General features: G+C 60.9%; 1 protein-coding gene across 1 annotated transcript in view; it reads right to left on the reverse strand.

Moving 5' to 3' along the window:
* TNRC18 (trinucleotide repeat containing 18) overlaps positions 1–27,922 on the reverse strand; it is a 79,862-nt gene that overhangs the window by 37,099 nt on the left and 14,841 nt on the right. The window contains exons 2-11 of the mRNA XM_065892882.1: positions 22,880–23,035; positions 20,473–20,612; positions 18,305–20,075; positions 11,458–11,560; positions 10,977–11,182; positions 10,528–10,674; positions 9,885–10,075; positions 8,147–8,576; positions 5,952–6,944; positions 73–248 (exon numbers count right to left, since the gene is read on the reverse strand). Of these exons, the coding sequence (XP_065748954.1) occupies positions 73–248; positions 5,952–6,944; positions 8,147–8,576; positions 9,885–10,075; positions 10,528–10,674; positions 10,977–11,182; positions 11,458–11,560; positions 18,305–20,075; positions 20,473–20,612; positions 22,880–23,035 (4,313 nt within the window). The remainder of the gene's footprint in view (positions 1–72; positions 249–5,951; positions 6,945–8,146; positions 8,577–9,884; positions 10,076–10,527; positions 10,675–10,976; positions 11,183–11,457; positions 11,561–18,304; positions 20,076–20,472; positions 20,613–22,879; positions 23,036–27,922) is intronic.

Genomic DNA, 27,922 nt, shown 5'->3' on the forward strand with positions numbered 1-27,922 from the left:
AGGTGAGGTGGCCTCTCTGGGGCACCCCGCGCCCGCCCCCCAGCCCCCCAGGCCTGGCCTGGGACACCTCACCCGCTCGTCCTTCTTCTGCATCCAGCTGTACTTCTTGTTGGGGTTCAGCTCCCGTGGAAGCCGCAGGTTCTTCAGCGGGTCCACGAAGGGGCCGTCCAACACCTCCTTCAGCATGTGACTGCTGGCCACCAGCAGGCTCTCCAGCGAGGGCCGCACCGCGGGGCCCCGCTCCACACCTGCGGGAGGAGAGACGTGAGCCCGAGCCCCCAGGGGCCGGACTCACAGGCACCACGGCCCACCCCTTAGGCCCCCAGTGGGAAGAGGACAAGGCCCAGAGCAGGCTCATGGATGGCCTGAGGCCACACAGGTCCCCCGGGATGCTGACGGCCCGCGGCCTTTCCCAGACACCGGAAATGGGCGCTGAGTGAGAACAGGTAAGAGCGTGGGACACACAGTGCCGTCCTGTTCCTCACAACACACTTGTACACAGACTCACAGAGAGTCAACAAAGGCCGGCAGAGCTGCTCTCTAGAACTGCGCTCTCTTTTTGCTTATCTGTCCTTAAAATCTTCCACGAGGAGTATACATGGTTTTCATGATCAGAAAAAAAGAGCCCCGGGACTTCCCTGGCGGCACAGTGGTTAAGAATCTGCCTGCCAATGCAGGGGACAAGGGTTCGAGCCCTGGTCCAGGAAGATCCCACATGCCTTGGAGAGACTACGCCCGTGTGCCACAACTGAGCCCACATGCTACAACTACTGAAGCCCGCATGCTGCAACTACTGAAGCCCACGCGCCTAGAGTCCGTGCTCTGCAACAAGAGCAGCCACCGCAATGAGAAGCCCGCGCACCACACTGAAGAGTAGCTCCCGCTCGCCGCAGCTCGCCGCAGCTCGCCGCAACTAGAGAAAGCCCTCGCGCAACACGAAGTCCCAACACAGCAAGAAAAAAAAAAGAAACAAGAGCCCCACAATAAGTTTTGTAAACTGTAAAAGTAACAAGTGCACATGGTAAAAACCACAGACCAAGCAGAGGGTGTGACGAAACAAAAGCCTTTCTCCTCCCCAAAACACAGGTCCCTCCCTGGAGGTGCCTCTGCTGACAGCGTCTGGCAGGTGGTTCCAGAAACTTTTATACATATTCAAACACATGTAACACACAGGCATCCTTTATAAATATAAAAATGGCATCAATCAATAAATACCACATCCCACTCTTTTCTCTAGTCTTTTCACATTAGCACAAAAATACAAACGTGTTCACATTACGGCTTGAGCCTTACAAAAAGTGCCGTTTCTGTAAGTCGAAAACACTAGAATATCAGAAATTTTATATGGCCAAAGGGAGGAACAGCAGGCTAGAATTCTCTCGTATTGATGAGTTTTAATTTATCTAAATGATCCCCCACTGATGGCATTTAGGCGGCTCCTGTTTTTTTGTAGTGAACAGGTAGGCACCGTGTAGGAAATACGCTGCCTGTGCAATTATCGTGATCAAGATATATGTGTTTATCTCTGATAAATGTTCCACATGCCCTTCAAAGAGACTGAACCAGATCAGGATCTCAACAATGGTACCTGAGAGCCTATCTCTCCACAATCTTTCTACTAAAGTAACATGAGTTTTCATTTTTCAATTGATGTTTTCTTTGTGCTCTAACATATGATCCATTTTTGTGAATGTCCTACATGTGCTGGAGGGAAAAACTGTATTCCTTACTACCAACTGCACAGTTCCCTAAAATCAACAATGCAATTAACAATTGCACTGCCCAGATCAGGGCTTCTGAACCCTGGGGCCATTCACATTTCCATGACTGTTCTCTGCTGTGGGCGGCTGTCCTGGGCCTTTCGCGTAGGGTGTTAGCAGCGTCCCTCACCTTTACCCACTAGATGTCAGTAGTACTCCCCTCAAGCTGCCACAACCAATTGTCACCGGTGGCCAGTGCAGAGTCACTGGTTTTGCTTTTCTGTCTTTACGGACATTGAGGCCACAAAGCAGAGAACCCCCCCCTTCAAGGTCCTCCGAACTGTAAGATCTTAGTTGCTGGGGGGGCCCTGCTCCATCACAGGGGGGACCAAAGAGCAACTCCGTCACCTCCTTCACCCTCCGACACACCAGCTTTGCAGGGCCCCCCCAGGACTGACAGCCCAGGGCAGCCTGATGACCCGAGGGCAGCAGCTGTGGGTTGAACTGTGTGCCCCCAAATCCACGTGTTTAAACCCTAACCCCGACACCCCAGAACGTAACATCTTTAAAGACGGAATCAAGTTAAAGTGAGGTCTTTAGGGTGGGCCCTAACCCGACGTGACTGTGTCCTTATAAAAAGGGGACATTTGGATACAGAGACACGCAGAGGAAGACCATGGGAGGACACAGGGAGAGGACAGCCATCCACAAGCCAACAGGGAGAGAAGCCTCAGAAGGAACCAACCCAACCTGCTGACACCTTGATCTAGAACTTCCAGCCTCCAGAACCATGAAACCACACACTTCTGTCATTCAAGACCCCCCCCCGACCCCCGCCCTACCCCACCCCGCCCCATCTGTGGTATTTGGTACAGCAGCCCGAGCTGACTAATACACCAACCTTGTGGCTTTACCAATGTGGAGGTGCCCTGGAACAGGGGCCCGACACGCACTGGAACCCCCATGGGACCAGGTGTCAGTCACAGAGGCTACGGCGCTGCAGGGCGGGAAGGACGGCCAGCACGCCCGGGGACGCCCAGGTTCGCTGACTGTGGGCAGCTGTGCGCAGCAGGAGGGGCAGAGCGGGCGGGCCAGTGGCTCCAGGAAGCGACGCGGGCTGTGGGAAAAACGCTAACGGGCCCAGGAGCCTTGGGCCTGCCGTACGAACCGGGACCACTCGTGGCCCAGCTCTGTACAGAACGTGCAGGAGACATGCTCAGTGTCTGTCAGCGCCCGTCGAAGGGGGAGGGCCACCGGGGCCCCCCTCGCCCCTGTGGTGCACACACCCCTGCACACTGGTGCCTCCAAGGGCACGTTCCCGCCCAGACGCTGCCCCCAGCCCTGGGGCCGCAGACTCCACTGCAGAGCCCTGAGGGCATCCCAGACATCCACCTCAAACGTAGGTGTCCACACCAGCTGCTGGGCTTCCCCACACATGCTCCCCCCTCCCCCCCTGCCCAGCTCAGAAACTGGAATTCTCGTCTTCCAGCGGCTCAGGCCACAACCCTTGGCATCGTCCTTTTACACCCACGCTCAGTCCACCAGCAAAGCCTGCTGGCCGCACCTTAGCTTCCACCCAGAACCCACCTGCTCCTTGCCTGTGTGCCCCTCGCCACCCTGGGCCTGGATGGAGACGGGAGCCTCCAACTGGGTCTCCCCGCCTCCGCCCTCACCCCTGCGTCAGCTCTCCACACAGCCCACAAAGGAACCGCACGTAAGTCTGATCCTATCAGCTCAACTCAAAACCACCTTCCTACGGCCTCTCATTTCACTCCAAGTGGAAGACCTCCCCGGGGTCACCCCTCACCCAAGTTATCCCACGGACCTCCTCACCACCACTCTCCCCTTCCGGCTCTGCTCCTGCCCCTGGCCTCCTTGCCTTTGTTCTAACACGACACACACAGTCACCTCAGGGCCTTTGCACTTGCTGTTCCTTAGGCCTGGCATGGCTTTCCCTAGAAGAATCTTCCTCCCCCACCCATCAGCTGGGGCTTCCGTGGCCATGCGCTGTAGGAGACCACCCTTCCCACCCCTGCCCTGTCCCCTTCCCGGCCTTTTACCACCTGGCAGTGCTGAGGGCTGCACGCAGATGGCCTGGTTCACCGCTGGCCCCCAGCACCAAGACGGTGCCGCGTACACAGTAGGAGCTGAATGAGTAGGTGGGTGAGGTAGGAGTGTGAAAAGGGGCAAGAGTGTGCAGAGACCCCCAAACCGGGTGACCCGTCCTTAGCCCCCTCCTTTCCAGATGCCCCTGGGCCTCTGTGGTCCCCACTGAAAACCCACCAGTTGGTAGGATCATTTTCTTCTGGGAAAAAAATTTCTTTTGGTACCAAACTATTTAAATGAGAGAAAAGAAACAATGAACTTTAGAAGGACAACAACGAAACAACAGACACCTGAGGGGGAGTGGGTGTCACTCATCCAAGCTTCCTGGAAAGGGGCATTTGACCATGACGTGAAAGAGCCTTGAAAGAGCCTTGAAAATATGGCCTGGTTCTGGCCCAGCAATTCCACCCCTGGGAACAAATCCCTGGGAAAACAGAGGTGTGGACAAGGATTTTTCTTCAAGAGTAATCATCACATCATTTACAGCAGCTAAGAAAGGAAGGAAAGGAGGGAGGGAGGGAAGAAGGAAGGAAGGAAGAGAGGGAGGGAGGGGGGAGGGGGGAGGGGGAGGGAGGGCGGGAATAAAAAAGAAGTCAGGGCTTCCCTGGTGGCGCAGTGGTTGGGAGTCCGCCTGCTGATGCAGGGGACATGGGTTCGTGCCCCGGTCCGGGAAGATCCCACGTGCCGCGGAGCGGCTGGGCCCGTGAGCCATGGCCGCTGAGCCTGCGCGTCTGGAGCCTGTGCTCCGCAACGGGAGAGGCCATGACAGTGAGAGGCCCGCGTACAGCAAAAAAAAAAAAAAAAAAAAAGAAGGCAAATGAAAATGCCTTACAATCTAGGATTCGGTCATTGAAGGCTGGGACCTCCACCAGGCAGAAAACTGTGTAATCCCTAAAACAAAATTTCTAAGAACACACAGCTTTGAGAAATGTTTAACAAAGCATATACTAAGTGAAAAAGGCTGGTTACAGAGCACTGTTTACAAAATGACCTTGATTTTGGAACTGTGTGTCTGTGTAGAAGAAATTCTAGAGGAAACACACCGAAACGTCCAGCGCTATTATCTCCTCCACAGCCGGGCCTGGGCCTGGGCCCCTCCTCCGTGCCGCTTCTGGCCCAAGCGTGGGCTCACGAGGCTGTGCCTGACCCACAGCCTCTTCACACACGTCTTGGAGCACCTCAATTTCTATGTCGAATGTCAGTGGTTTTGTGCCAGCCCAGAATTCACGGCCCCTTCTGCTGAAGGCACTCCATTCCCTCTGAGGACCGCCCCTCCCTACACCCTGGAAGTGGCTGCCCCCCCATCGAGGGCTGGGCATGATCAGCCTGGTCCATCCCATCTCCTGGGCCACAGGGTTTGCTTCTGCAAAAAGCACGAACCCCAGTCAGCCAATCATTGACAGTGCATCACAGCATCTTTGCCAGAGCTATGTGGAAACAGGTGGCCTCTTTTGTGTGTCTGCCGAGCTGAGCTGAGCAGGCCCGTGGGCTTGGGAGAAAGTATCAGTGACCACTATAAGGGCAGTGGGCCCACCTTGAATGAAGCCAACAGAAAGAAGTGAAACAAGGTGGGTGGGGGGAGACAGGGAAGAGGGAAAAGAAACTCCTTGGTTTGAGCACCTGGATCCAGCCATACCTGAAATATTACCTAATTACTGACATACTTCGGTTCCACAAGCCAATAAATTTCCCCTGACTTTTTCTAACCAGTTAAAAGAAAAGTCTTGGTCCCTCACAACCCAAAGCATCTCACCACTGACAGAACAAGCAGAAATTTCACCACGAAGAAACCCAGAGACTGGCCGCACAATGGTGTGCCTGTACGTAACACCTCTGCCCTGTACACTTCAAACGGTTGAAATGATAAAAGTTTACAACATGTGTATTTCACCACATGTGCACACGAATAAACCACATCCTGGAGATTTTGAAATTTTTTAAATCCTATTTTAAAAAATTTTCCTTAAAAGGGGGAAAGGCGGGAGTTCCCTGGCGGCCTAGTGGTTAGGATTCCAGGCTTGCACTGCCGTGGCCCAGGTTCAATCCCTGGTCGGGGAACTGAGATCCCGCAAGCCACGGGGCCTAAAAATAAATAAATAGAAAGGGAAAAAGCAAGCCGCAGAGGCCCACCGCCCCACGACTCACCTGCCACCTCCTGGCTCCTCTTCTCCAGCTCCAGCTCGGCGATCTCGCTCAGAAGGGTGATGCCGTGCAGGAAGCTCGGCTCCAAGACAAGGCTCTGCACTGCCTCCAGCCTCTCCAGGGCTGGGGCTCCAGTGCCCGGGGAGGGCAGAGGCCTGGCCTGGGGCAGCTCTGCCGCGGCCGCTAGGGCATTCATGCCAGCCAGCGGGTCCTCCAGGCTGGGCGGGAACTGATCGGAGCCCGCTTCCTCCAGGAAGCAGGCGCTGCCCGGCACAGGGGTGGACTCCGGGGCCTCCAGACTCAGGCACTGTCCCTCCCCAGGGGGCACGTCACAGTCCGGCAGTTCCAGGCTGGGCCGGGGCTCACTCGGGGCCTCCTGGGCCAGATCTTCCTCGGGAGCTGCCTCTGCCACGGGCACGTCCACGGGCACCTCCACTGGCTCCTCCTTAGCCTTGACCAACGGCTCAGGCGTCAGCCGCGCCCCCAGGTCCGGGGCAGCCGTGCAGGACTCTGTCCGGCGCGGTGAATCAACCCGCGCCTCAGCCCCCTCGGCAAAGTCCGGGCACCCGGAGGGCTCCGCGGGCCCCTGGCCGCCGGCACTCAGCGCCTGGGCCTGGGCCTCCAGCAGGCCACCCGCGCAGCCGTCCGCCGGGCTCGGGGCCGCCAGGGCTTCCTCGGGGAGCAGCGTCAGTGGCGACTCGAGGGAGGGCAGCTCTGCGGGGCCTTCGTCCATGTCCTCCACCTCCGCCTTCACCTCCCGCTCCGCCAGCGGTTCTTCGTCCGGGACCTCCCGCAGCGGCTCTGGGATCTTGGACGGGGACAGGCGGATGGGCTTGTCCTCAGGCGAGAGCGCCAGGCGCTCGGGCCCATCGGCCGGGAGCGGCACGTCGGGGGCCAGGCCGTCGGCATCGGCAGCCGCCGTGGGCTGCAGCAGGAATGGGTAGGACCTCCCGTAGTGTGGCGGCAGGGCTTGAAACGGGTACCTGGGTGGGATATCTGCCGAGGACACCAAGGGTCAGCAGGGGCCCCTTCTCCTGCCATGTCTGACACCCCCGTGTGTCCCCATCAACACCCACCCACCAGCCACCCTCTCTGCTGGGCCAGCCTGCAGGGCTGGGATCCCTTCCAGACGGCATCTGAGGAACCCCTGGGCCTTTCTGCATGTCTGCGCCACAGAGAGAAAAACTGGCCACCATCTTTCCCTGAGGGTCTTCAGGTCCCAAAGGCTCTTTCTCTGTTCCCTCCAGCCTCAGCACCCAGCACAAAGCCGGGCCAGAAGCACACGCTCAGTAAGACCCCAAATGGTACCCACCCAGCCGGTGCCGGCTCTGCCCTTCGCCCCACAAGAACCCACCCGCCCCACGCCATTAACGCAGAGTTGGGGCGTCCAAGTTGTTCAAACAATAATAGTAATGCAGTGCTGGCTCCCCCCCCCACTTTGTTTACTCTGATCTCCCACCCTTGAGTGTAAACTCCCTGAGAGCAGGAACGTGTTCAGCTGACTGTCCGTAGTGTCCCAGGCCCAGCCCAGAGCGGGGCAAGCAGCAGCGGCTCAGTGTGAACCAAACCGGGGGAGACAGACGCACAGAGCACCCTCACCCTGCACCGGGGTCAGGCCTGCGCTCCACACTTGACCTGATTAGCAAGACATCGAATCTCCCCAGAGACGGGCAGCCACCTGCCCAAGATCGCACACAGCATTCCGGTGGCAGAAATCTGAACTTTGGAATTCGAACTCAAGTCCTCCCACGGGAAGAGGAACACAGGCCTCAGCCCCTTCAAGGCCACCTGCTGCATGTCCCGACCGACACAGGACACGGGAAGAGGGCATGTGTGCGCATGCAGCGTGTGGGGTGGGAGTACTACTCAGAATACACTGTTTTATCGTCAATGCAACAACACAGCGCCCGTTATGGGCCAGCTATGGTGCTAAACATCCTACAGGTCTTACTTTGTTTCACGCTCAGACAGGTCCTCCTCAACTTAGAACCTGCTTCTAACATTACACCCATTGCCCCTGACCCTACCACTGAGGGAAGGCTAGAGAGAGAGGATGGCCAGCTGTGTCCTCGGGCATTCATTCCAGAGCCCAGCGGTGAGCCAGGTACACGGTAGGTGCTCAACACAGAAAGAAGGATTGACAGGTTGAAGGAATGAATGAGTGAATGACCGTACGGGGATGTTTCACCGGCTCCTACCTGAGAACAAGGCCTGGAAAGGGCTGGGGGCTCCCTTCTCCAATTCTAAGTCCTTCTTCTCGACGACGTTCTCGGGGGCCTCTTCCTTGCGGGTGATGCCAGGGGTGGGCGGCGGGGAGGCGGGCGGCGGGCTAGTGGGGTGGGAGCTGGGTGTGGCGGGGTAGGCGTAGGTGGACGGCTTGGACACATCCTCCAGCTTCTGGATGACCTTGGCCTTCAGGGCAGCCACAGGGGAAGCGCGGGGAGATGGCGGTGGACTCATGGCCTTGCCGTAAGTGCCCGCAGGGCCAGCGGCCAGGCCAGGGGGCTTCCGAGGCAGCAGCCCGGGGCCCGAGGCGCCCAGGCCACCCTTGCCCGCGGCGTCCAGGCTCCGCTTGCTCACCTTCTCCTCCATCTCCGCCCGCTGCTCCTGGGCCTTTAGCCGCTCCTGCTGGGGGTGAGGGGGGCCGGCAGGCAGGGTCAGCGCGGCAGGACCCATCACCCACCACCTGCCCTGTCCCCGCGACACACAGAGAACCTCAGGCAGGGTCTGGGGCTGCAGGCCGCCCATACCCCCAGCCCGAGACTGACATTCCGTCACCGTACAAATAACAAGCACAGCATTCCTTGTAGAATTCCAGCAGACGGGGCTAGGGTGCCCTCCGGTCTAGACCCAGGCCCCTCTGGGACCCTCACGGTCAGGGCGAGGGGGGCCGGTGGAGGGGTGAGGCTCTTTCCTGACACTAGGACAGCTACCTGCACGGAGAACTCACCACTACCTGCGGGCACTCTCCTGCCTTATCACACCTGGGTCTCAAAACACCTCAAAAGGCGGGCGGGGGGAGCCTTTCCCGGTCTTTGATGGCTTAAGGAAGGCTCACGAACTTCGCCCGTGCTCACCGGGGGCCAGGCGGTCAGCGCACGATCACACGGGGAGGAAAGGCTCCACGCCCCAGCCACTGTCCCGGCTGTTACATCTCACTGAACAGCCCGATGACACAGAAATTACTAGCAGCTCCACTTCCACAGGAGGAAACTTGAAACCCAGAGAGGTGAATTCACTTGCTGGAGGGCACACAGCCAGGCATGGCAGAACTAAGGTTCAAACCCAGGGCCCCATTTGCTGCCTGTGTCGCCTCGGCTGACTCCTCCAGAGCAGCTGCTGCACAGGAAGGGAGGGGCGAGGCCAAGCAGAGGACAAATGTCCAGGAACACCTTCAAGGGGGCAGGAGGGCTGTGGGCTTTAGGGAGTCCACCCACACGGTGGCGACACCAAGTGTCGCCCATCTTATGTGATCAGGCAACATGAGTGGAGGCCAGCCCCGGCCCGAGAGGGGAGCCCAGGGCCATCAGGCACCCAGCCGGGCCAGGCAGGGCTTAGAAAACAGCGGGAGAACACAGGGATCCCTTCAGTTCCCATGCAAACATCTCCAGTCCACAGGACCACCTCTCCCGCCCTGGCTTCCCCATTGCTACCTGCACCCACCCCTTGCCAGGCTCTGTCCACCTCTCAGCCTTGCTCACACCATCCCCTCTGCCCAGAGGGTTCCTCCACAACTAACTTCTTCAGGTCTCTGGGCAGACGCCACCTCCTCCAGGAGGGCCCCCTGACCACCAGCCTCTCTCATTTTTTCTGACTCACAGTCCAGAGCTGGACTTTCTGCTGGTCGACCCCTCTGCCTCGCCAGCAACAGAGGAGCTCCGGCAAGGGTCTCCAGTGCCCCCGTGGCCCTCCTGAACCATGCCCACCCCAACTCACCACCAGCTGGGCGCTCCTCTGCAGTTCCAGGGCCTGGGCCGCCTGCTGATGCAGGTACAGGAATTCCTGTTGCCGCAGGAAGTGCTGCTGGGAGAAGAGCTGCAGCTGCTGGGCGTGGTGCAGGGAGCTGCGGCCGGGTGGGTACAGGGCCGGCCAGAGGGGTGGCACCGCAGCCCGCTCCATCAGCTCCGCTGGGGGCAAGGAGACAGTGAGGCTGCACTACCGCCCAGTGCCCACCACCCCACTTTACAGATGGGGAAGCTGAGGCAGAGCTGGGCTCAGCTGGGCCTCCAGCTGCTTCCTGGGGACGGAGAAGCCTGTCCTCCTCCCTTGGCCAGGGGCAGCCACATCCCAGGCCCGGGGCCAACATGGGGACTCCACACCTTCTCCTACTATACCCCGTGGTCTGCAAAGTGGATTCCTGAGGGATGGGGGCACCAAGGCAGAGCGTCCAGGCCTCCCGCCAGGGCAGCCCTGCTTTGGTTCTCCACGTGGGCTTTCTGGGTAGGAACTCATCAAAACAAGGACCCCTGTGGCTTTAGGACACAGCCACCCTGTTCTGCTGGGCGGACACCCCCTGCCACAGGAGGACAGCCCTCCTCCCACGGCATTTGGGACAGTCTCACCGTGGAAGGCCACTTACCAAAGTGAGGTAAGTGCTCACTGGGAATGACCACCAGCTGGCCCGACTGGGGGTCCCTGACGAACTGGTAGGCCGACGGCAGGGAGCCCCCCAGGCCGGGTGGAAAGGCAGGCGCCATGCCCTGGTGAAGAGAAGGGGGTCCCAAGCCTAGGAGAGACCCATGCCCGAGTCAGTGCTGAGGACCCAGGCCCAGCCTACTCCCCCATCCTCCACTTCCTGGGCCTCCAAGCAGGAAGCCGAGGGTAAGGGCTGTGAACACGCGCCCAGCCTCCCGCTCTGGGCACTGTCCACAAACAGGCTTGGCCAAGGGCCCACGATGCTGGCGCCATTAGTAATGGCCCTGCTTGGGCAGCGAGGGAGCTGAACTACGGGGAGGAGAGGAGGGGTGCTGTCCCGGCACCAGCACGTCAGGCCTCCCCATCCCGGCCCACCGCCGCCCTCCCGCTCACCGTAGGGATGTCCAGCGAGCCACATGGACGTGCTCCCCGAGCGGGGCAGCCAGGGGTGCGTGGCCAGGTGGGCCGCAGGGTCGGCGGACCAGCGACCGGAACCTGCCAGCGCCGGGCCCCCGGTCACCATGAGGTTGGGGTTCAGGCCGTTAGCAGCACAGCTGGTGGGGTGCAGGCGGGCCAGGTCAGCCAGCTCCTTACTTTCTCTGGAAGCGAACAGGGGCGTCAGGGACAGGCCGGACGGCCCCAGGGGCGGGTGGGAGAGAAGGGGTACCGCCCCAAGTCACCGGGGGACACCAGGCTACTGCTGGGCCGACTCTGCACCCGGTGGACAGAAGAGCCAGCTGGGGCTCGGCAAAGGGCCCCCGGGGCCTTCCTCGGGAGGGTGTCCCACACTCTCAGGACCACCCCGCAGCCAGGTAGGGTCATCCACCCTTGCCTTGGGCCTCCCAGGCCCTCCCGGGCTTCCCCAGGCCCTCACCTGAGCAGCTTCTCCTGGTCCCGGTCCAGCCGCGCACCAAGCAGCCGCTCCTCCCGGTGCCTGGCCCGCTCATCTCCACAGTCCTCGTCGGCTCGGCTGTGCCCTGGATTGGGGGGACAGGCAGGAAGTGAGGCCCACTCAGGGCCCCAACAAGCCCTCGGCATCTGAGCGGTTCCCTCACCCTGGCCAGACGCCCTCCGTGCCCAGAAACATCCCTCCCTCGCCCCTCAAAGAGCCTACCTGGAACTCGCACAGGTAACCGGGATATTGCAGTAAAACATCGTAACACAGATCGAGTAACAACACGGTGTGAACCGAGTGGCATTCGCTGACACGGTTTTACTACTTTATCACCGGAAAGGCAGGTTCTGGGAGAGGTTAGGATGGAGGAGAAACCACAACCCAAAAAAGCGGTCGCTATTCAGAAGCACAGAGAGGCCCGGGCCACGGGAAATCAGCCTCCCCCCTGAGGCCCCGTCATGGTTCTGTCTGCTGCAGACCTGTGGCTGATCTTTTCAAAATGAAGACGGAAAAGTGAAACCAGAGAACGCTATGTGTGTGTGGGCGAGTGGAGGATATGCGGGCTGCCATCCGGCTCACCCACCCTTGTCCTGGTGCCCAGGGGACGTCCCTCGACCCATGGCTGGTCCAGCTGCACCTTCCGTGAGCTCCCCGCCTTCCCCAGAGCAGAGAAGGCAGGTCCTCAAGTCCCGGCCAGTTCTGCAGGGGCAGGAGCTCGTGGAGGGCACCCAGGGTCCAGCCCTCCTCGCCCCACCTGCCCCACTCTTCCTGGACGTCTTCTACTCCATACAACGGAAGCCAGCACGCGTGTGGCCGCCCCGGGCCGGCTAGGGCCCAGGAGGCGGGCGCTATCACCAGCAGCAGAAGCCACTCAGCTGGTAGCTGAGACTCTTCTAAACCGCCGAGGCTGGACTAACTCCTTCTCTAGCGTCAGTCATGCTGGACGGGTGTCCTCTCACCCAGGTCTTGGGAGGTACGCCCGGGGAGGAAGCCGCCCCCAGGGCCCCGGACCTTATGGGTTATCACCCTGCCAGAGACAAGCGTCCAGGGCCACCTTGCCGGGGCCCCCCAGCAGTCCCCACATTCATGGTCCTCGTGGGCGGGGACCCAACTTGGAATGCGGCCGTCGAGCACCTCCCCATCGTTTCTCCCCTCCTGCACCCCCATCACCAGGAGCTCCGGAAGAACAGAGCCCCCAGGAGAGGCTCAGGGATGCAGGGGCTTCTCCTTCCCCTTCAGGAAGGTGGAAACCCACAGCCCCAGAACAAAGAAGAGAAGTGCACAGAGAGGGGCAGCCACACAAGCCCACATGCCCGATGGACCACGCACACGGCGGGGGGGGTGGGGGGGGTGGGGGGGCGGGGGCGGGGCAGGCGGCCTAGAATCAGGGAGGGTCGCATCCCGAGAGGCAGCTGGAGATGGGCCAGGGGCCACCGGGGGCGGGTCTGCAAGTTCCAGAAGCCACTGGAGCAACAAGGAAGCAGCGTGTGCGGTTACGCAGAGAAAAGCCAGCAAGTTGGGGCACCGTCAGGGCAGGAGTGGGAGTGGGCGAAGGAGTCTTCTTGCCGACCTGGTCCCCATGGGTCACACAGGTGCGTCCCAGGCTATCCGTTAAGTCACCCCATGCAAGCCCTGAGCCGACTCTTCTCGTGCCAACGCCCGGTCCCCACGACTGTTCCGGCACACGGCAGGAAGTGCAGGAAGCAAAGGGGAAAGGCGGGAGGTGGGAGAACAAGCCCGCGCCACCTCGGGGTGAGACCCAGTGAGGGTGTCCCGGCCTCCAGTGTCAATGTGGTTCCCAAATCCAAGGGGACCCTGAGCCTGCCCACCCCCTCTATGAAGGACTGGAAGGGGCCCTGCTTGTGGGCTCCCCTCCCGTCCCGAGCTTTCAGGCAGGGCCATCCAGAGTCCTTCAGCTGGACTGGGAAACCAGAGCATGTGTCTGAGCTTCCTTCTCCTGCAGGGATGGCCTCCCAGGCCCGCAGAAACCCCGAAGACCCTCCCGCCCACTGGCCACGCTGGGGTGGCAGACAGGCTTTGGCGCAGAGCTCCTGGTGCCCCCAGAAGGGACAGGCGTCTGCAGTGTGGCCTGCCCCCAAGACCTCTGTCCTCAGGCCTGATGCCTCTCCACTGCCCTGGCTGTCACCACACAGGCCCTCAGGGGCTTCCCACCCTAGGTGCCACCTGCACCAGAAACCTGTATGCAGGCCCGCCCACCTGGGAGCACCCACCGCCCCCAGGGTCACTCACGCCAGAGCCCCAGCCCGCTCCCTCCAAATACAGTTGATCTCCAAAGAAATGTGACATGCCCTCCACCACCTCGCCCCGGGGCACCACCCTCGTCCTCCTGCGCCAACCTGCTCCCTCTAATCCCTACTCACATCTGTCCCTCCTACGGAGGGCCAGCCCCATGGAACCAAGCCCCTGGGCCTGACTCACGCTGCCCAGCTGTCCCCTCCAGTGTACCTCCAGTCACACTCAGGGCCACACACGCTGTTCCCTCCACCCAGAGTGCCCTTGCTCTGTACTACTCAGCCTCCCCAGTAAGAGCTCAGCTCATATGCTACCTCCTCCAGGAAGCCCTCCCAGACTACCTCTCCTCTCTCATGCTCCCTTATTTGTCTCCCTCACGGCACTGAGCACAACACACTGCTGTTTTGCTTGTTGGTAGTTCACCGTCTGTCTCCTCCTCAGACTGTGCATTGCTCTGGTTTGAGCAGTCACACTCCTGGCTGTCTACCTCTCTCCTGCACAATGCCTGACACAGAAGAAGCTGCTCAGCAAATACGTGGGAAGTGAATGAATGAATTCACGAGGATAACTAGAGGAACAGTGAGCTATGCAGAGAGAACAAACGGCAGGTGCAAAGTCCCTGAGGCAGGAGCGTGCCGAGGGGGCCACGGTGGCTGAAGAGAGCAATAAGGAAGAGAGGGTGCAGGTGAAGAGCGGGGTACAGGCCATGGAAGAGAATATGGCTGAGATTCTGTTCAAGGTAAAAGGAGAAAGCCAGAGGAAGCTCTGAGCAGGGATGAGACATGATCTGACTAAGGCTTTGAAAACCAACCTCCCTCCAGCCCCCTGCGGACAACCGAACCAAAGGGCCCATCGCCTCTCTGTGCTGAGCTCCAGGATGGCAAGGGACCAGCTCCTCCAGCAGGGAGGCGTGGGGGGCAGAGGGTCAGCTGCTCCGAGGTCCCACACACCCAGGACCCCTTCACCCCAACCCTCGAGGCATGAACTCTGGAGACGTCCAACATTTCAAAGCCGCCTCTGTGCCCAGCAGGGCCCAGGGCCCTGTCCATACACACACTCATTCAGTGGTCATCAACCCAGGAGGTGGGTTCCAGCCCTCATCCCATCCCAGATGAGGAAACTGAGGCACAGGAAGGTTAGCTACCCAGGTCACACCACTGACTGACAAGGAGGCGTCAGGCTAGCATCGCGGTCTGACCGGGTCTTCCTGACCACCAGGGTGCACACCCCTCCACACACAGAGCCCGCACAGGCTGGGCACTGGTGAAACAGCAGCACTACTGCCATCACCCATCTGCAGCCCTGCCCCAGGGCCCACGTCCCCAGCACTGACAGCCCCTCCGTGGGTCACATGCTCTAATCCGGCCGTAACGCAGAGGCTCAGGCTAAGGCCTGGTTCCCATGGCAACTCCCTCCCAGACTCCATCTGAGCATTTCTGCAGATATGGCGACCACCAACTCCGGCCAATTCTGTGCTTTCCAGAGTCTGGGGTCAATACCACCGCTTACACCCGATGCAACCCCAGCTCTGCCCGGTATGATGGGCAGCAGGGCAGGGTGGGGGCACCATCACAGCCCCCCAGATTTGGTCCCCAATTCGACTCCACCATAGAGGTGATAACGGGCAAGACAGAGAGATGGGAGGCACAGGTCTGGGCTTAAGGATTCAAGTTCAGCCCGCCTCTTCTAGCCGGGTGACCCAGGGCGAGTCACCTCACCTCCACAGGCCCTGCTCTCCCATCTGTGAAGCTGGGAGAATAACAGATCCACCAGGAGGAGCTGGTGGCCGGGGCTACGTGGGGCTGCCTGCACACGGCCCCCTGCTACACGGCAGGGAAGGTGCTGGTCTGCTGGCCTCTCGGCGTGGGCACTGCTGTCTGGGGTTCACAGGTGTACGTGAAGCCCATCCTTCATCCATCTCAGGGTGCAAGACCCCTGTAGCCAGACCAGACCCTGGGTGAGCCCTCGGGGCATTTCCCATAAAAGGATCTCGGGCTCATGGCAGAAGCTCTGTGCCCTTAAGGCCCCGAATGTGAACAGAGAAAAGGAAGGCCTGTTTATGAAGCACCTACTACAAGAGCCTCAGCCCACCTGGCATCAGGGAACGAGGAGGCCCTCCCTAGCGCCACGTAGTAAGTGGGGACACCAGGGGCCAGAGGACTTAGGCCTCAGGTTCAAGGTCACGCAGCTGCGAAAGGTAGAGCCTGGATGTGAACTCACTGACAGGCAGAGGGCTCACTCCACAAAGTAGGAGCCGGGAAGTCGGGAAACCCAGGAGCCCCGGGGCTGACAACAACCACTCAGCTGGGGTAATGCCAAATTCTCCCCTCCCCCAGGGTCATCCAGATTGGGGAAAAATCACCACTTCTTACAGGCATTTTTTTTTTAAGGAGAGTAAGGCTCCATTCACTTTCCAATGGTCACCCGCAAACAGAAAGGCAGTCTCAGCCCAATCATTCCTGAAGGTCTCATCCCAAACTGTCCCACCCTCTCTCTCTCCCCTCCCCCCGCCCAGACACTTGCACAAACATACACGCTCACACATTCTCACCTGCACTCTCTCACACACACTCCCTCATACACATTCTCCCACACACACTCACAACCCCATGGACACAGGTCCCTTGGGCACGGCCAGGTACTCTGGGCACCAGGATGAGTTCTGGGGACCGTGAGTCCTAACTGGGGTGCCATATCATGTCACACGAGCATTCTTCTAAAAAAAAGGGCCCCAAAAGATCTTTTGCCCACCTAGTGAGCGGGCTTCTCCACCACCCAGCCGGCCACCTCCAAGCCAAGGGCCAATGCCCAGACTTTGAATCCCAGACTAAGGCAAGGCCTCATGTGAGCCCCTGGGGTCAGAGAACGGGCCTCCCTTGGCTCCAGGGGGGCTCCACACAGAACAATGGGCTCAGTTCAACAAACATTCCCTAAGACATCACTTGCTCTGAGCCTCTGCAGCTGTGGTACATTCAGATGGGCAGCGACCAGGCGAGACCCAGGGCAGCCTTAAGCCTTACCAGGCTCCTCTGGGAGAGCAGGGCTGGGGCTACGGGTCTAGGAAGCAGCTGTGACAGGACGCAGCACTGGCCGCTCACTGTGGACGGAGGCTGAAGCCCAGGCAGGAGTCAGTGCAGGCGGGCACGGGAGGGCCAGGCTCAGGGAGGGACGGGGACACAGGGGACGCGCACCCAAGATGCCCGTGTATCTTGGAAAATCTAGGAGGTGCAGGGAAGCCGGTCGCACGGGGGCCGCGATGTGAGCCAAGCCCGAGCTTGCAGCTGGCACGTCTGGGAGCAAACTGGGGGCGGGGACAGAGACTCGGGGAGGAAACCCAGGCCGACTGTTAAAAAGTCACATGAGCTAGGGGCAGCGGGACACAGCCTTCCTTCCGGGGCCCTTACCCCAGCCTGCCGACGCCCCACATCTCAACACACCGACCGCGGCCTGGTGCAGCGGGGCAGCCTCAGGGCCTGACCCACAGGTGAGGCCCTTGGCTCGATACTGGGCTCTCTCTGGGCAGCCCAAGTCCAGAGTCCCGACCAAAATGCCGCAAATAGCAACTCTCCAAAATCTCAGGAAGGAGTCCAATGGCAAAATATGCCAGGGACAAACGGAAATGTAACCAATCAACCTAGTTCTGGAAAGATATTCAACTTTACTAATAGCTAAAACACACCATTCCTCCCTACTGAACTTAACGATGATTGTTTGGGTTTTCTTTAGTAACATTAAAACACAATTCTGAGGAGTCTAAAACCAAACAGACTGCAAACAAGCATATAATAAACTCTCTAACTACCTAAGAAGTCACAAAGGCATTCAATGTTGAGACCACAGGAATGCCGGGGCCCTAGCTGCCATCTGTCACACTCAGTGACTCATTCCCTCACTTATCAAACACCTACTATGCGCTAGGTACTGGGAACACTGAACTAGGTTAAGTAAGGCACGGTTACCTCCCTCAAGGACCTGGAATTGAAAGCTTAAAGCTAATTTATTCGTAGGAACCTATTCTTAGAAAATGACTCAAAGTATCAGTGAGGCCGCAATGCATGAAAATATTCAAAGTAACTTCCTAAACACAAAAACATCAGAGAAGGGAAAACTAAAATGCCACAAGGGAACGGCTAACTGAGATACGGTGCACGCTCTGGACAGAACACCAAAGACCATTAAAAATGATACTTGTAAAGAGTTGGCAAAAGCAAGAGCCCACCCACAAAGGAAAAACAGAAGGCCCGAGATCATAGTGCACTGGAGGCTCTGCAGAGCAAATGGGAAAATGAATCTGCGGAAAGAGCTCCAAGTGTTCAGGGTGGTGGAAAAAATCGAATGGTCTCTTTTCTTCTTTCTCCTCTCCTGCATTTTACACATTTTTCTATGTGTGTAACAGAAAAAACAATAAATTTTAAATAGCAGCCACAGCCCACAAGGGGGATAAAGGACAAACAGTACCAGGAAGGTGGGAGAGAGGGGTGCAGGAGGCAGGTAGAAGTAGTGAGCAAAGGTGGGGAGGTGAAGGGGGAAGAAAAGGTGAGGGGTGGGGGTGGGGGTGGGACCCGGGACCCACCTTTGACGTTGCTCAGAGACAGGGAACGCTCCTGGTCCGCCAGCCCAGGCACCAGCCGGCCACTGCCACTGTCCTTCTGCCGGGCCACGGCCACCGCAATACCCACGGGTGGGTGTCGCACCTCTGCCTCACCCTGGGCACCGGAGCCCTCGCGTCCGAAGGCCTTGGCGCTCTCGGGCCTCTCCGGGTCCCGCTTCAGCTGCCGGCCCCCAGCCGCTGCAGGGCCGGCGGGGTGCGGGAGGCGGGCCTGGGCGCGTGGGGCAGCCGTGGGAGCGGGCTCGGGCTTCATGGTGCCCAGACCTCCAAAAGGGCTCTTCTTCCCACAGCCGCCGGGACGCACGGCCACGGCCTCGCGGGCAAAGCTGCCGCTGTATTTGATGAGGCTCTGCATGGCCGAGGCCTCTCCCGGCCCGTGGGTCGCGGCGTGCAGGTCGGCGCCCGGCCTGGCGCAGGTGGCCCCGGCGCGGGGCAACGCGCCCCCGGGGTCCAGGTAGGCCTTCTTGGAGGCGGCGGCGGCGGCGGCGGCAGCCTCCTCCTCGGCACGGCTGGCATGGTGGTGCTGCGCGGCCAGCACGGCCATCTGCGTCGTGGCGAAGTTGCCCAGCTCGAAGGGTTTCCATTTGTGCTCAGGGCCGGCGGTTGGGGGCGGCCGCCCTGGCTCTAGGCCGAAAAGCTTGGCTGCCTGCTGGGAGGCGGAGGCGACAGCGGGGCCGCGAGGGGTGCGCTCGCACGGCCGGGGCTCGGCCTCGGGCTTGAGCAGCTCCTTGGCGGGGAGGTAGGCCCGGGGGTCCGGGGAGGAGCGCGCGGCCCGCGCTGGCGGGGCCTCGGCGGGCGGCGGCCGCTTGAGCGAGCGGATCACGGAGCTCTTCTCGCGGAGGCTCTCGGGTCGGTCCGGGGGCGGCCTTGGAGAGCCGGGCGGGGCCTGCAGGACGCCGGGCCTGCCCGCCTCGCGCTCCCGGGTCCGGGTGTCACGCGCCTGTGACGCGATCTGGATGGGCCCTGGGCGCTCGTCAAAGGCCTCCACGGAAGGCACGAAGGTGGGCGCCACCACACGGTGCTCACGGCCCGCCTCACGCGCGGCCGCCACGGGGAAGATGGTGTAGACGCCGGCGGGGGCGGGCTGCGGTGCGGCGAAGGCCCCGGAGGCGGCGGGGGGCGCAGGCGGGCCCTTGCTTACGGGCGGCGGCGGGAGCGGCGAGGGGCAGGGGCAAGGCCCCGGCAGAAGGGCCTCTGCGCGCCGCAGCCGTGCGCTCTCGTCCTGGCGCGCAGTCTCCTTAGAGCCGCGGGCCGCCTCGGCCACCAGTGCGGGGAGCCCCGCGTCCCCCGCGCCATTGCAGAGGCTCAGGGCCGGTGGTGGCAGCGGCGGCGGGTTCTTGCCCTTGGACTCGGTGGTGGCCGTGCCCGGTGCCCGCGGGGGCCCGGGCTCGGCCAGGAAGGGCGACAGGCGCTCCGGGAGGCGCGGGGGCCCGCGGTCCTGGCGGCCCTCCGCCCGCGCCTCTTGGGTCAGGTCCACCACGCCGCGGGGCCCCGCTGCCTCTTCGCGGGCCCGCGGGTCCTTCTTGCCGAACAGTGGGGGCGGCTCCCCGCCGCGGCCCATCCGGTCCTTGGCTGGACCTTCCCGAGAAGAGCCTTTGGTCGAGGCGCCCGACGAGTGGCCGCCTGGGGTCCTGGAGGAGGGCGCATGAGAGTGCAGGGCACCCGGAGCTCCAGGGGCGGGCAGGTAGAAGCCATCTGCAGAAAAGAAAGAGCGCAGCCCGTGAGCGAGTGCCCCCTCTGCCGCGGGAGAGGGAAGGGAGGCCCCAAAGGGTGCCCTAGACCCCAGCGCAAGGAGGAGGGCCATGCACAGCACAGCCCCGGGAGAGGGCAGTCTCTGGAAATGGATTAAACCAAGCTGAAACCCCGCCCTGGCCACCTACTAACCTTTCTGAGCCTCAGTTTTCTCATCTGTGAAACGGGGAGAGGCCAGAATTAAGAGCTGCCCAGAGGGCCCAACAGGATTAGATGAGGGCAGGACAACCAGAAGGCTCCAGGAGGCTATGGGTGGGCCCAGAAAGCCTGTGGGGGCCCTTGGGGGCTGGGGTCTTGGGAAACACAGCTGAGATGCTGCCTGGAGTACTGGGTAGTGGTCCCTCCCAACCTCATTCCACAGCTCCCCCCAGTCTCCCCACTCCTGCCCTCTGACCTTTCTGGGTATCGAAAATGCTGGGCTGGCCCAGCTGGCTGAGGAGGGGGCTCCCGCTGCTGGGGGGCTCCAGGTGGTTCAGGTGGAGGTAGGATGGGTACAGCCCGCTGGGCAGGTGGGAGAAGCCTGCAAGAGAGAAAAGAAGCCAGCTGGGACACCTCATGCCTCCCACCGGGAGCTTCCTTCCACCCTCTCTGCTTCTTGGAAATAACGTGTCTTGACTGTCAGCCCCCTGGTGCTGGGAGCCCTGAGGTCTACCACCAGCTCCCACAGCAAGGATTGACCCCTCCCAATCCTGGCACTCCAGTCCCTGGCAGCCCCCAGGGGCTAGGGCTCTCGAATCCCCCAGGAAGAGAATCAAATTGGACCCAGTGCAGGGCAATGAGGATGATGAAGATAGATGGCAGTTCTAATCACAGACCAAACCCTTGCAACTGCTTTGCCTTTGTTATTCTCGTTTAAATTTCAAATAAAAAAACCTGTGAGGCAAATAATCTTAATATCCCCATTTTACAGATGAGAAAACTGAGGCTCAGAGAGGCCCACTTGCCCGAGGTCCCCCAGCAGAGGAGCCTAGCTCTGAACTGAGGTCACCAGAACTCTTAACCTCAGCCCAACATGGACCCAGTTGAGTGGTTTACTGGCTTAACCTCTCTGCTGTGTGACGCCAAGCAGGTCTCTTGCCTTCTCTGAACTTCAGCCTACCCAGCATCTCCAGCTGCTGGGTCTCCCAGGCAGGCGCTTCTAGGAAAGAATTCCTCCTGCCAGCGGTCTTCCTAACCTCCCACAACCCCCTCCACCCCACCAGTGATGCCCCAGAACCAGGGCCTTACAGGGTGCAGAAGACAGGAAACGGAGGCCACAGAGAAAGAAACAAGAGGCCTGAAAGAGCACACAAGGAATGGAGGCCCAAGAGCCATTCACCAGGGCCCGGAAGGCCAGACAGGTAAGCAGGTGCCGGGGCAATGGAGGAGGATCCTGCCTCTCCTCCTGGGCAGTGGGTCCTACAGGACCTCAGACCCACTGGTGATCCATCCCTGAGGGACTTGGGTCCCCCATGCCCCCCAGTCACTCCCTCTGAGGCCAGAGATGCAGGACCCGTCCCTGGCCACACTGGGCGCACATCTTCACCCACAGCCCCACATGACAATTACGTTAACAACAGTCACAAGATGATAAGGAACACCTGATACACGTTATCTTGCCTCATTACTGAAACGACACTCCTAGGTAGGCACTGGTTCCCACTGCCTTCTCATCTGTAAGATGGGCATAATACTCCCTCCTCACGGCTTGTTCTGAGGATAAAGTGAGTTCAAGTATGCAGTTCTTTGTGCATAGGAAGGACACTGCATTGTTTGCTATCGTTACTACTATTACCGGCATCTGCCAGCAAAGGAGAAAAGGGAGTCCGGCTGATGGCACACAGGCACCAGAGGCAGCCTCTGCCCTTCAGGCCCCTCGAGCACCCCCGCTCTGGGCTGGTGGAAATGGGAGGCTCAGATGGGACCCCAGCCCGGAAGGACTGCCCACCATCCCAGACGTAGAGGCAGGATCGCCCCTCCGTGCGGGGCACACACAAGTCAGGACAAGGACGGAAGCACTCAGTGACAACTGGCACAGAGAAGGAAGTAGGGAGACAGTGGGCGGCGAAAGGCCCAGGAGAGCCTTAACCTGCAACAGGCGCCCGACCCGGGAACACCCAGGACACCCAGGAGGCAGCACCCAGCATCTCGAATCCACCGGAGCCCCAGGTGGCGGATGAACTCAAGAGTCCCCCAGGCCCATTCCTTCACTGACGGAGGGGAAACTGAGGCTCCACGGAGGCCCAGGATTTGCTCTGGGCTGGCAGGAAGCCAAGCCAGCAGACCTCCCCACATTTAGGGGCGTCACCGCAGAACAGCAACAAGAGAGCCCAATGGCACCTGGTCCCACTGCTCCCACCATGACAATCACTGATGAGCTGACTGTGCATTGAGGAGACAGAGGGCAGCAGAACAAACTAGACCCTGCCCTCAGAGCTCACTGGTGGGGAAACAGGTATCTCATGAAAAGACACACAGATGAATGTGTCATCACAAGTGGGAGGTGGAACCGGGGTGGGGTGGGGGGTGTGTTTGAGCCAAGCCCTGGAGGAGGAACAGGAGATAGCCAGTGAGCTGCGGTGCGGGGCTGCAAGTGGAGGGAACGGCACGTGTAAAGGCCCTGGGACAGCGCCAAGAGGGAGCGCTGAGCATCTGAAGAACAGCAGGGAGGCTGGATGACCAGAGCTGGGCCCCGCAGGCCACCACGTGGAGGAGTGACCGTGGAGACAGAGGGGAGGCGGCAGACTTGAGAAGTGCCGGGGACAGCGGCCCAGCGCCCTCGGCCCGCCCGCCTGGCTCGCTCCTTACCTTCGTGGGCATGGGCGGCCCACAGCTGCACCATGGGCAGGTTGCTGGGGGTGGGGGAGCGGAAGGAGAGGTCAGAGGGCAGGGGCACCGGGCTCCCATGGGATGAGGCCGAGGGCCCCATCCCGCTGGCCACAAAGCTGCCCAAGAAGGCCTCGCCTGCAGAAAGAAGGGGGGCTGTCAGGCAGCCACCAGGCCGCCGCCGCCCAGCCCACCACCCCGAGATCCCCGCCTCGCCCTGCTTCTCGAGGCTGACACTGGCAGGGAGACCAATCAAACCTCCTCCGCCCAGCCCCACCCCAGCCCCTTGGACTCAGGACCACCCTGGGTCAACTCAGCCAGACTCAGGGCTTGAGAAAACCGCCCAATGAGACCCCAGGTGCCTCCAGGGCACCCAACACTCTTGGCAGAAGGGTGTTACCATCCCCAGACCAGAGGGGGTACGGTTCTCCCCACCTGCACCCGAAAGCTGAGGCTTGGTGCGGGGCAGGGACCTCCGGAGGCCACAGAGTGACGAGGTGGAAGGGGGCTCAGGTTCTGAGCTTCTGGACCAGCGAGGACACCAGAGAGCTGGAGAATGGCCTCCAAGGACCCCAAGGCAGCCCTGGACAGGCCCGGACCAACCCCTCAGCCACCCCTGTGCGGGAGGAACCATGTGCCCATTTAACGGATGAGGAAGCTGAGGCTCAGATGGGAAGTGCCTGATCCCACAGCCTGCGACCAGGGGCTCTGAATGCAGCCCAGCAGCCTGTCCCAGAGATACAGGGAATTAGCAAGTGACTCAGGGAATGAATGAGAGCAGTGGACAAGGGAGGCCTGTCCCTTCAGAGAGCAGAGCTCCTCCTACTGGGTGCCCTCACATGGGGGCGTGGGGGCCCACTGATGCCAGGAAGGACAACCGGCTAGGGCCCGGGTGGAAGCCGCACCGGCCCCTGCCACGCCCCATTTGGCCAGGCCCCCACCCGCAGGGGTATGTCCTCCCTCCCGCCATCCAGGGGTGCTGCCCCTAAGCTCCACGTGCCCGTCCTTCAGGGCAAGACGCCGGCAGGCCCCCAGCTCACAGGCCGGGGGAGGCCTACGAGACCTGGGCGGGCGGGCGGGGGGGGCGGGGGGCTTCCCTTCCCTGGCCTCTTGTTTGCTTGTCAGCAAAATGGGGATAATGATAACGCCTCCCTTGAGAACTGCAGTAAAGGAAGAAGCTCGCGTTTATCAATAATAATCATCATAGCAGCAGAGGCGCCCATTCACTGGACGGCACCAAGCACCGGCTCGGGCCACCGAGGTAAGAGCTCCCCGGGTGCCCCTCAGGGAACCTCTCTAAGGCCCTGTGACGCAGGCACTGTTTGCAGCGGCCCCGAGTGAAGTGGCTGCAGGGGGTCACAGACAACGTGTGACTCGGGTGCCCAGAGGGCCCCAGCCCGGCCCTCAGGGGGCTCGCAGACGCCCACCCACACCCTCTGAGTCCCCACAGGCCTCCACGCAGGGCCTACAGACCCGCCCTCACCACCTCCCCGGGGGCACAGGAGGCCCAAACGTCCCCCCAGGCCCTTCAGGGCGCACACAAGGGGCAGGGCCTCCTCCCTGTCGCCCAGAGTGGGGCCGGCATCAGGCGGAGCGATGGGAGGACACCTGGCACCACGTGGCATCACCACCACCCCACGTCCGGGCCCCCCATCCCATCCCCACCAGCCCCCTCACCGGACTCCAGCGCCAAGCCCTCGGGACCCAGGGCCATGGTGGCCCGTCAGTCGGCCCATGCAGCCCCGGCCCGGGCAGCGGGGCCTCCGGGCTGCCAGGCCCCAGGCTTCCTCCTCTGCGGGCGGCGGGTGGCCGGCTCCGGAAGCGGCAGCCAGGGGTTTGCGCAAGGGCTTACATCAGCCGCGGGCTCTTCCTGCCCTGGGCCTGCCCCTGCCCGGGCTTGTGAAACCCGCCCAGAGGCACCCCAGGTCCGGATGCCGCCAACAGCTCCCGCCTGCCACGGGGCTCAACGGTGCCCGAACTCCCTCCCCCGGGCCCGGCGGGCAGGCCTGGGCCCTCCGAGAGCCGCGGTGTGCAGCTCCGTTAAACGGGCGTGCCAGCCCCCCTCACCGCCAGGCCCGGGACGGCGGCGTTTATTTGCACAACTTCACTGTCCCCACCCGCTCCTGAGGCGGCGGGGGGGCAGGGCTCAGATACACGAGATAAACCCCCAGTTGCTGGGACTCCCTTCCACCTGGCCCCTCCGCTCATTCCCTCGGGCCTTCCCTGGGCCTCAGAGAATGCCTCCGCCCAGGACGACGTGGAAATGTAGACCTGTGTCCGCCAGGAGCGGAGTCGGCCTCCCCCGAGGTGCCCAGGTGGCACACAGCAGGCATCAACTCTCGGCCAAGTGACCGCACCGTGTCTGATCCTCTCAGGGCAAAAGCAGACGGACACGTGTTAGGAGGAGGAGAGAAGGCAAGCACAGCTCCTGACACCTAAGGACGCACGTGCCACTCCCGCTGTCCTGCCTGGTCCCCCTAGGGTGGAAGACAAGCAGCTGACCCCCCGACCCCGCCCCACCGGCATCTCCGGACTGCTTCTGAGCTCCACACCCCCGCATCCCCCCACCCCCGGAGTACCTGGAGCTCTCCTCAGGGTCTAGGGACACATCCTCCACTCACACCCACCCCTGGGGACACAGCGGTGGCCTCCTGGGTTCACAGAGAACGGTGGAGGCCTCCGGGCTCTGGGGGGCAGTGACAGTCTAGCCAGAGCCCACCGCCTTTCCCTAGACTTGGCTGGAAGTCCTCCAGCACAGCCTGGGGTGGGAGAGGTCTCCATTCCTCTCATCCCAGACTGAGGTCAAGGCCTGGCCCTCCTTCCCTGGTCCCAGGCCGCCCCCTGGTGACCAGAGGCCTCCATGCCACCTGCCCACCCACGCGAGTATCTCACTCCACGACTGTCCAAGCCTAGAACACACAGTGAACCCGTAATAAAGTACCACTGTTCACAATTAGAAAGGGGGACCTAACCCAACTTCAACAGACACCGGGCTTCACACGGAATCTTCCCACAGGCCTTTCATGGGGCACAGAGGACAATCCCAAAGCCACACAGCCCTGGCCCAGGGGCAGAGCCAGGGCTGACCCGGAGCCCAGCCATGCAGCCCACATCCCTCCTTCAGGGTAGCCACTCGAGGGCCACCAGGATCCCCCGTGGGAGAACGTTCCCACTGGCCTGCCCGCCATCCTGGACAGACCAAAACCTGGTGAATCAATGACACCTGTTCTACATATTCGCTGGACACTCCAGGAGCCACTGGCCACTTGTGGCTACTGGGCGCTTGAAACGTGTGGCTGGTGAGACTGAGGAGCCTCATCTCCAAATTTATTAAATTGTAATTAATTTAGGCTTAATTTAGCCACGGTCTGGATGGAAGGCTCCTCCCTGCTGGAAACCGGAGCAGGGCAGGGACGGGACCTCTGACAGGCCAGGCCCCCACCATGGACAGAGGTGCGACAGAGGCGGGGGTCCCCAGGGGACAGTGGAAAACAAACCCTGGCCCCAACGCCCACGGCTCCGTGAGTCTGAGTTACTGCACTGCCCCAGGCTGAAGGGTAGGAGAACAGCAATGTCTCCCCTCCAGGTGGACACACAGATTAAATGAACTCACGTCCGTGAAACGCCTTCATGAAGTGCCTCCTTATTTATAGCTACATGACCTGGGGTTTGAGGAAGCCCAGCAACTGCTCCAGGTCAGGGTCCAAGTGGGACTGTCACCTCTACCCAAATTCCATCTGTCCTTCCTTAAAATAAAACGTTTAATTCTGAAACTAGAGAGAGCTGGTGGTTGCCCACGATGAATGCACTAGCTACCACAGAAAGGCGTGCTTTCAAAGAATTCATTGCACATTGTGTGAATTTCACCTCAATTAAAAAAAAAAAAAAACACGTAAGCTCCTCTCTCTGCCTCTGAATCCAACACTGCATCTCTCCCTGACCTCGCTGCCCAGGGCGCCCCAGGGCCCAGAGGTTTCCGGGCTGGCACCTTCCCGTCCTGGCTCACCGTCCCACAGCCCCAGGAGTGAAGGAATCTTGTTACCCCCATTTTACAGACTAAGAAACTGAGGCTCAGAGAGACTGACTGGCATCACCGGGCCGGGGCAACCAAGTCGCCTCAGCTGGTGCTACAAGCACACCGCACAGCAAGGCCTCAGCTCAGGAATCCCAGCGCGCCAGGCCCTTGGCTCCAGACCGGCCACTGTCCCTCGGACCCTGAGTGAGGGAACCCCCTCACACAGGGCCTGGCCCTCGAAGGTGCTTGGAAAATGGTTTTCCCCTTCTCGGGTCCCAGTGAGAGAGGAAGGATGCCCCCGGGGCAAGAAAGGAGGTCCCGAGGCCTGGCTATGGGGCAACGTGCCCGTGCCCCTGCCACTGCCCGGGGGAGAGGTCCAGGTCCCTCTGGGAATGTAAGCAGCAGGGAGCTGGGCATGGGCCCCCCACTCCACCCAGCCTTGGCACCCCCCCACCCCGCCTGTGCCCCCTCCAGGACTGAGCTAACGGGTCCTCCAAAGCTGGGACCCGCCAACATCCCAGGCCCTCCCACCCCATACACTGCATCTCAGGGACACAGCAGAGAGCCATGAGTTTGGGGGTGCAGGCCAGCCTGTTCTCAGCCATCGCCACCTCCTTCATCCACACTGAGAACACAGGAAGGGGTTCAGGGCTTTGCGGACTCCCAGGCTGGCCAAGGTCACCAAGAGGCAGAACTCAAATCCTGAAAAGGTGTTGGGGGCTGGGGAATGAGGCCCGTCCGGATGAACCCCACAGGGGGCTGCCCTACGCTCACCTGCTGGCCCCTAGAGAGGGCAACGGTGAGGCCACCTTAGCCGCTCAGTGGAACCTTGCCTCTGTAATGGATGGAGTCACTGGGCTCCTTCTAGAAACTGCCTATAAAATAGATACCTGAAGTCCTCGCTGGTGGGAGAGGGGAGGGGGACTTGGATGAGATCATGGTGGGTACAAAGGTCTGGTAAACAATGAAGGACTCATAGGACTTTATCACAGGCTCGGGCGGGAATATGG

Source organism: Phocoena phocoena, chromosome 15 (assembly GCF_963924675.1).
Source record: "Phocoena phocoena chromosome 15, mPhoPho1.1, whole genome shotgun sequence".
NCBI classification, from domain to species: domain Eukaryota; kingdom Metazoa; phylum Chordata; class Mammalia; order Artiodactyla; family Phocoenidae; genus Phocoena; species Phocoena phocoena.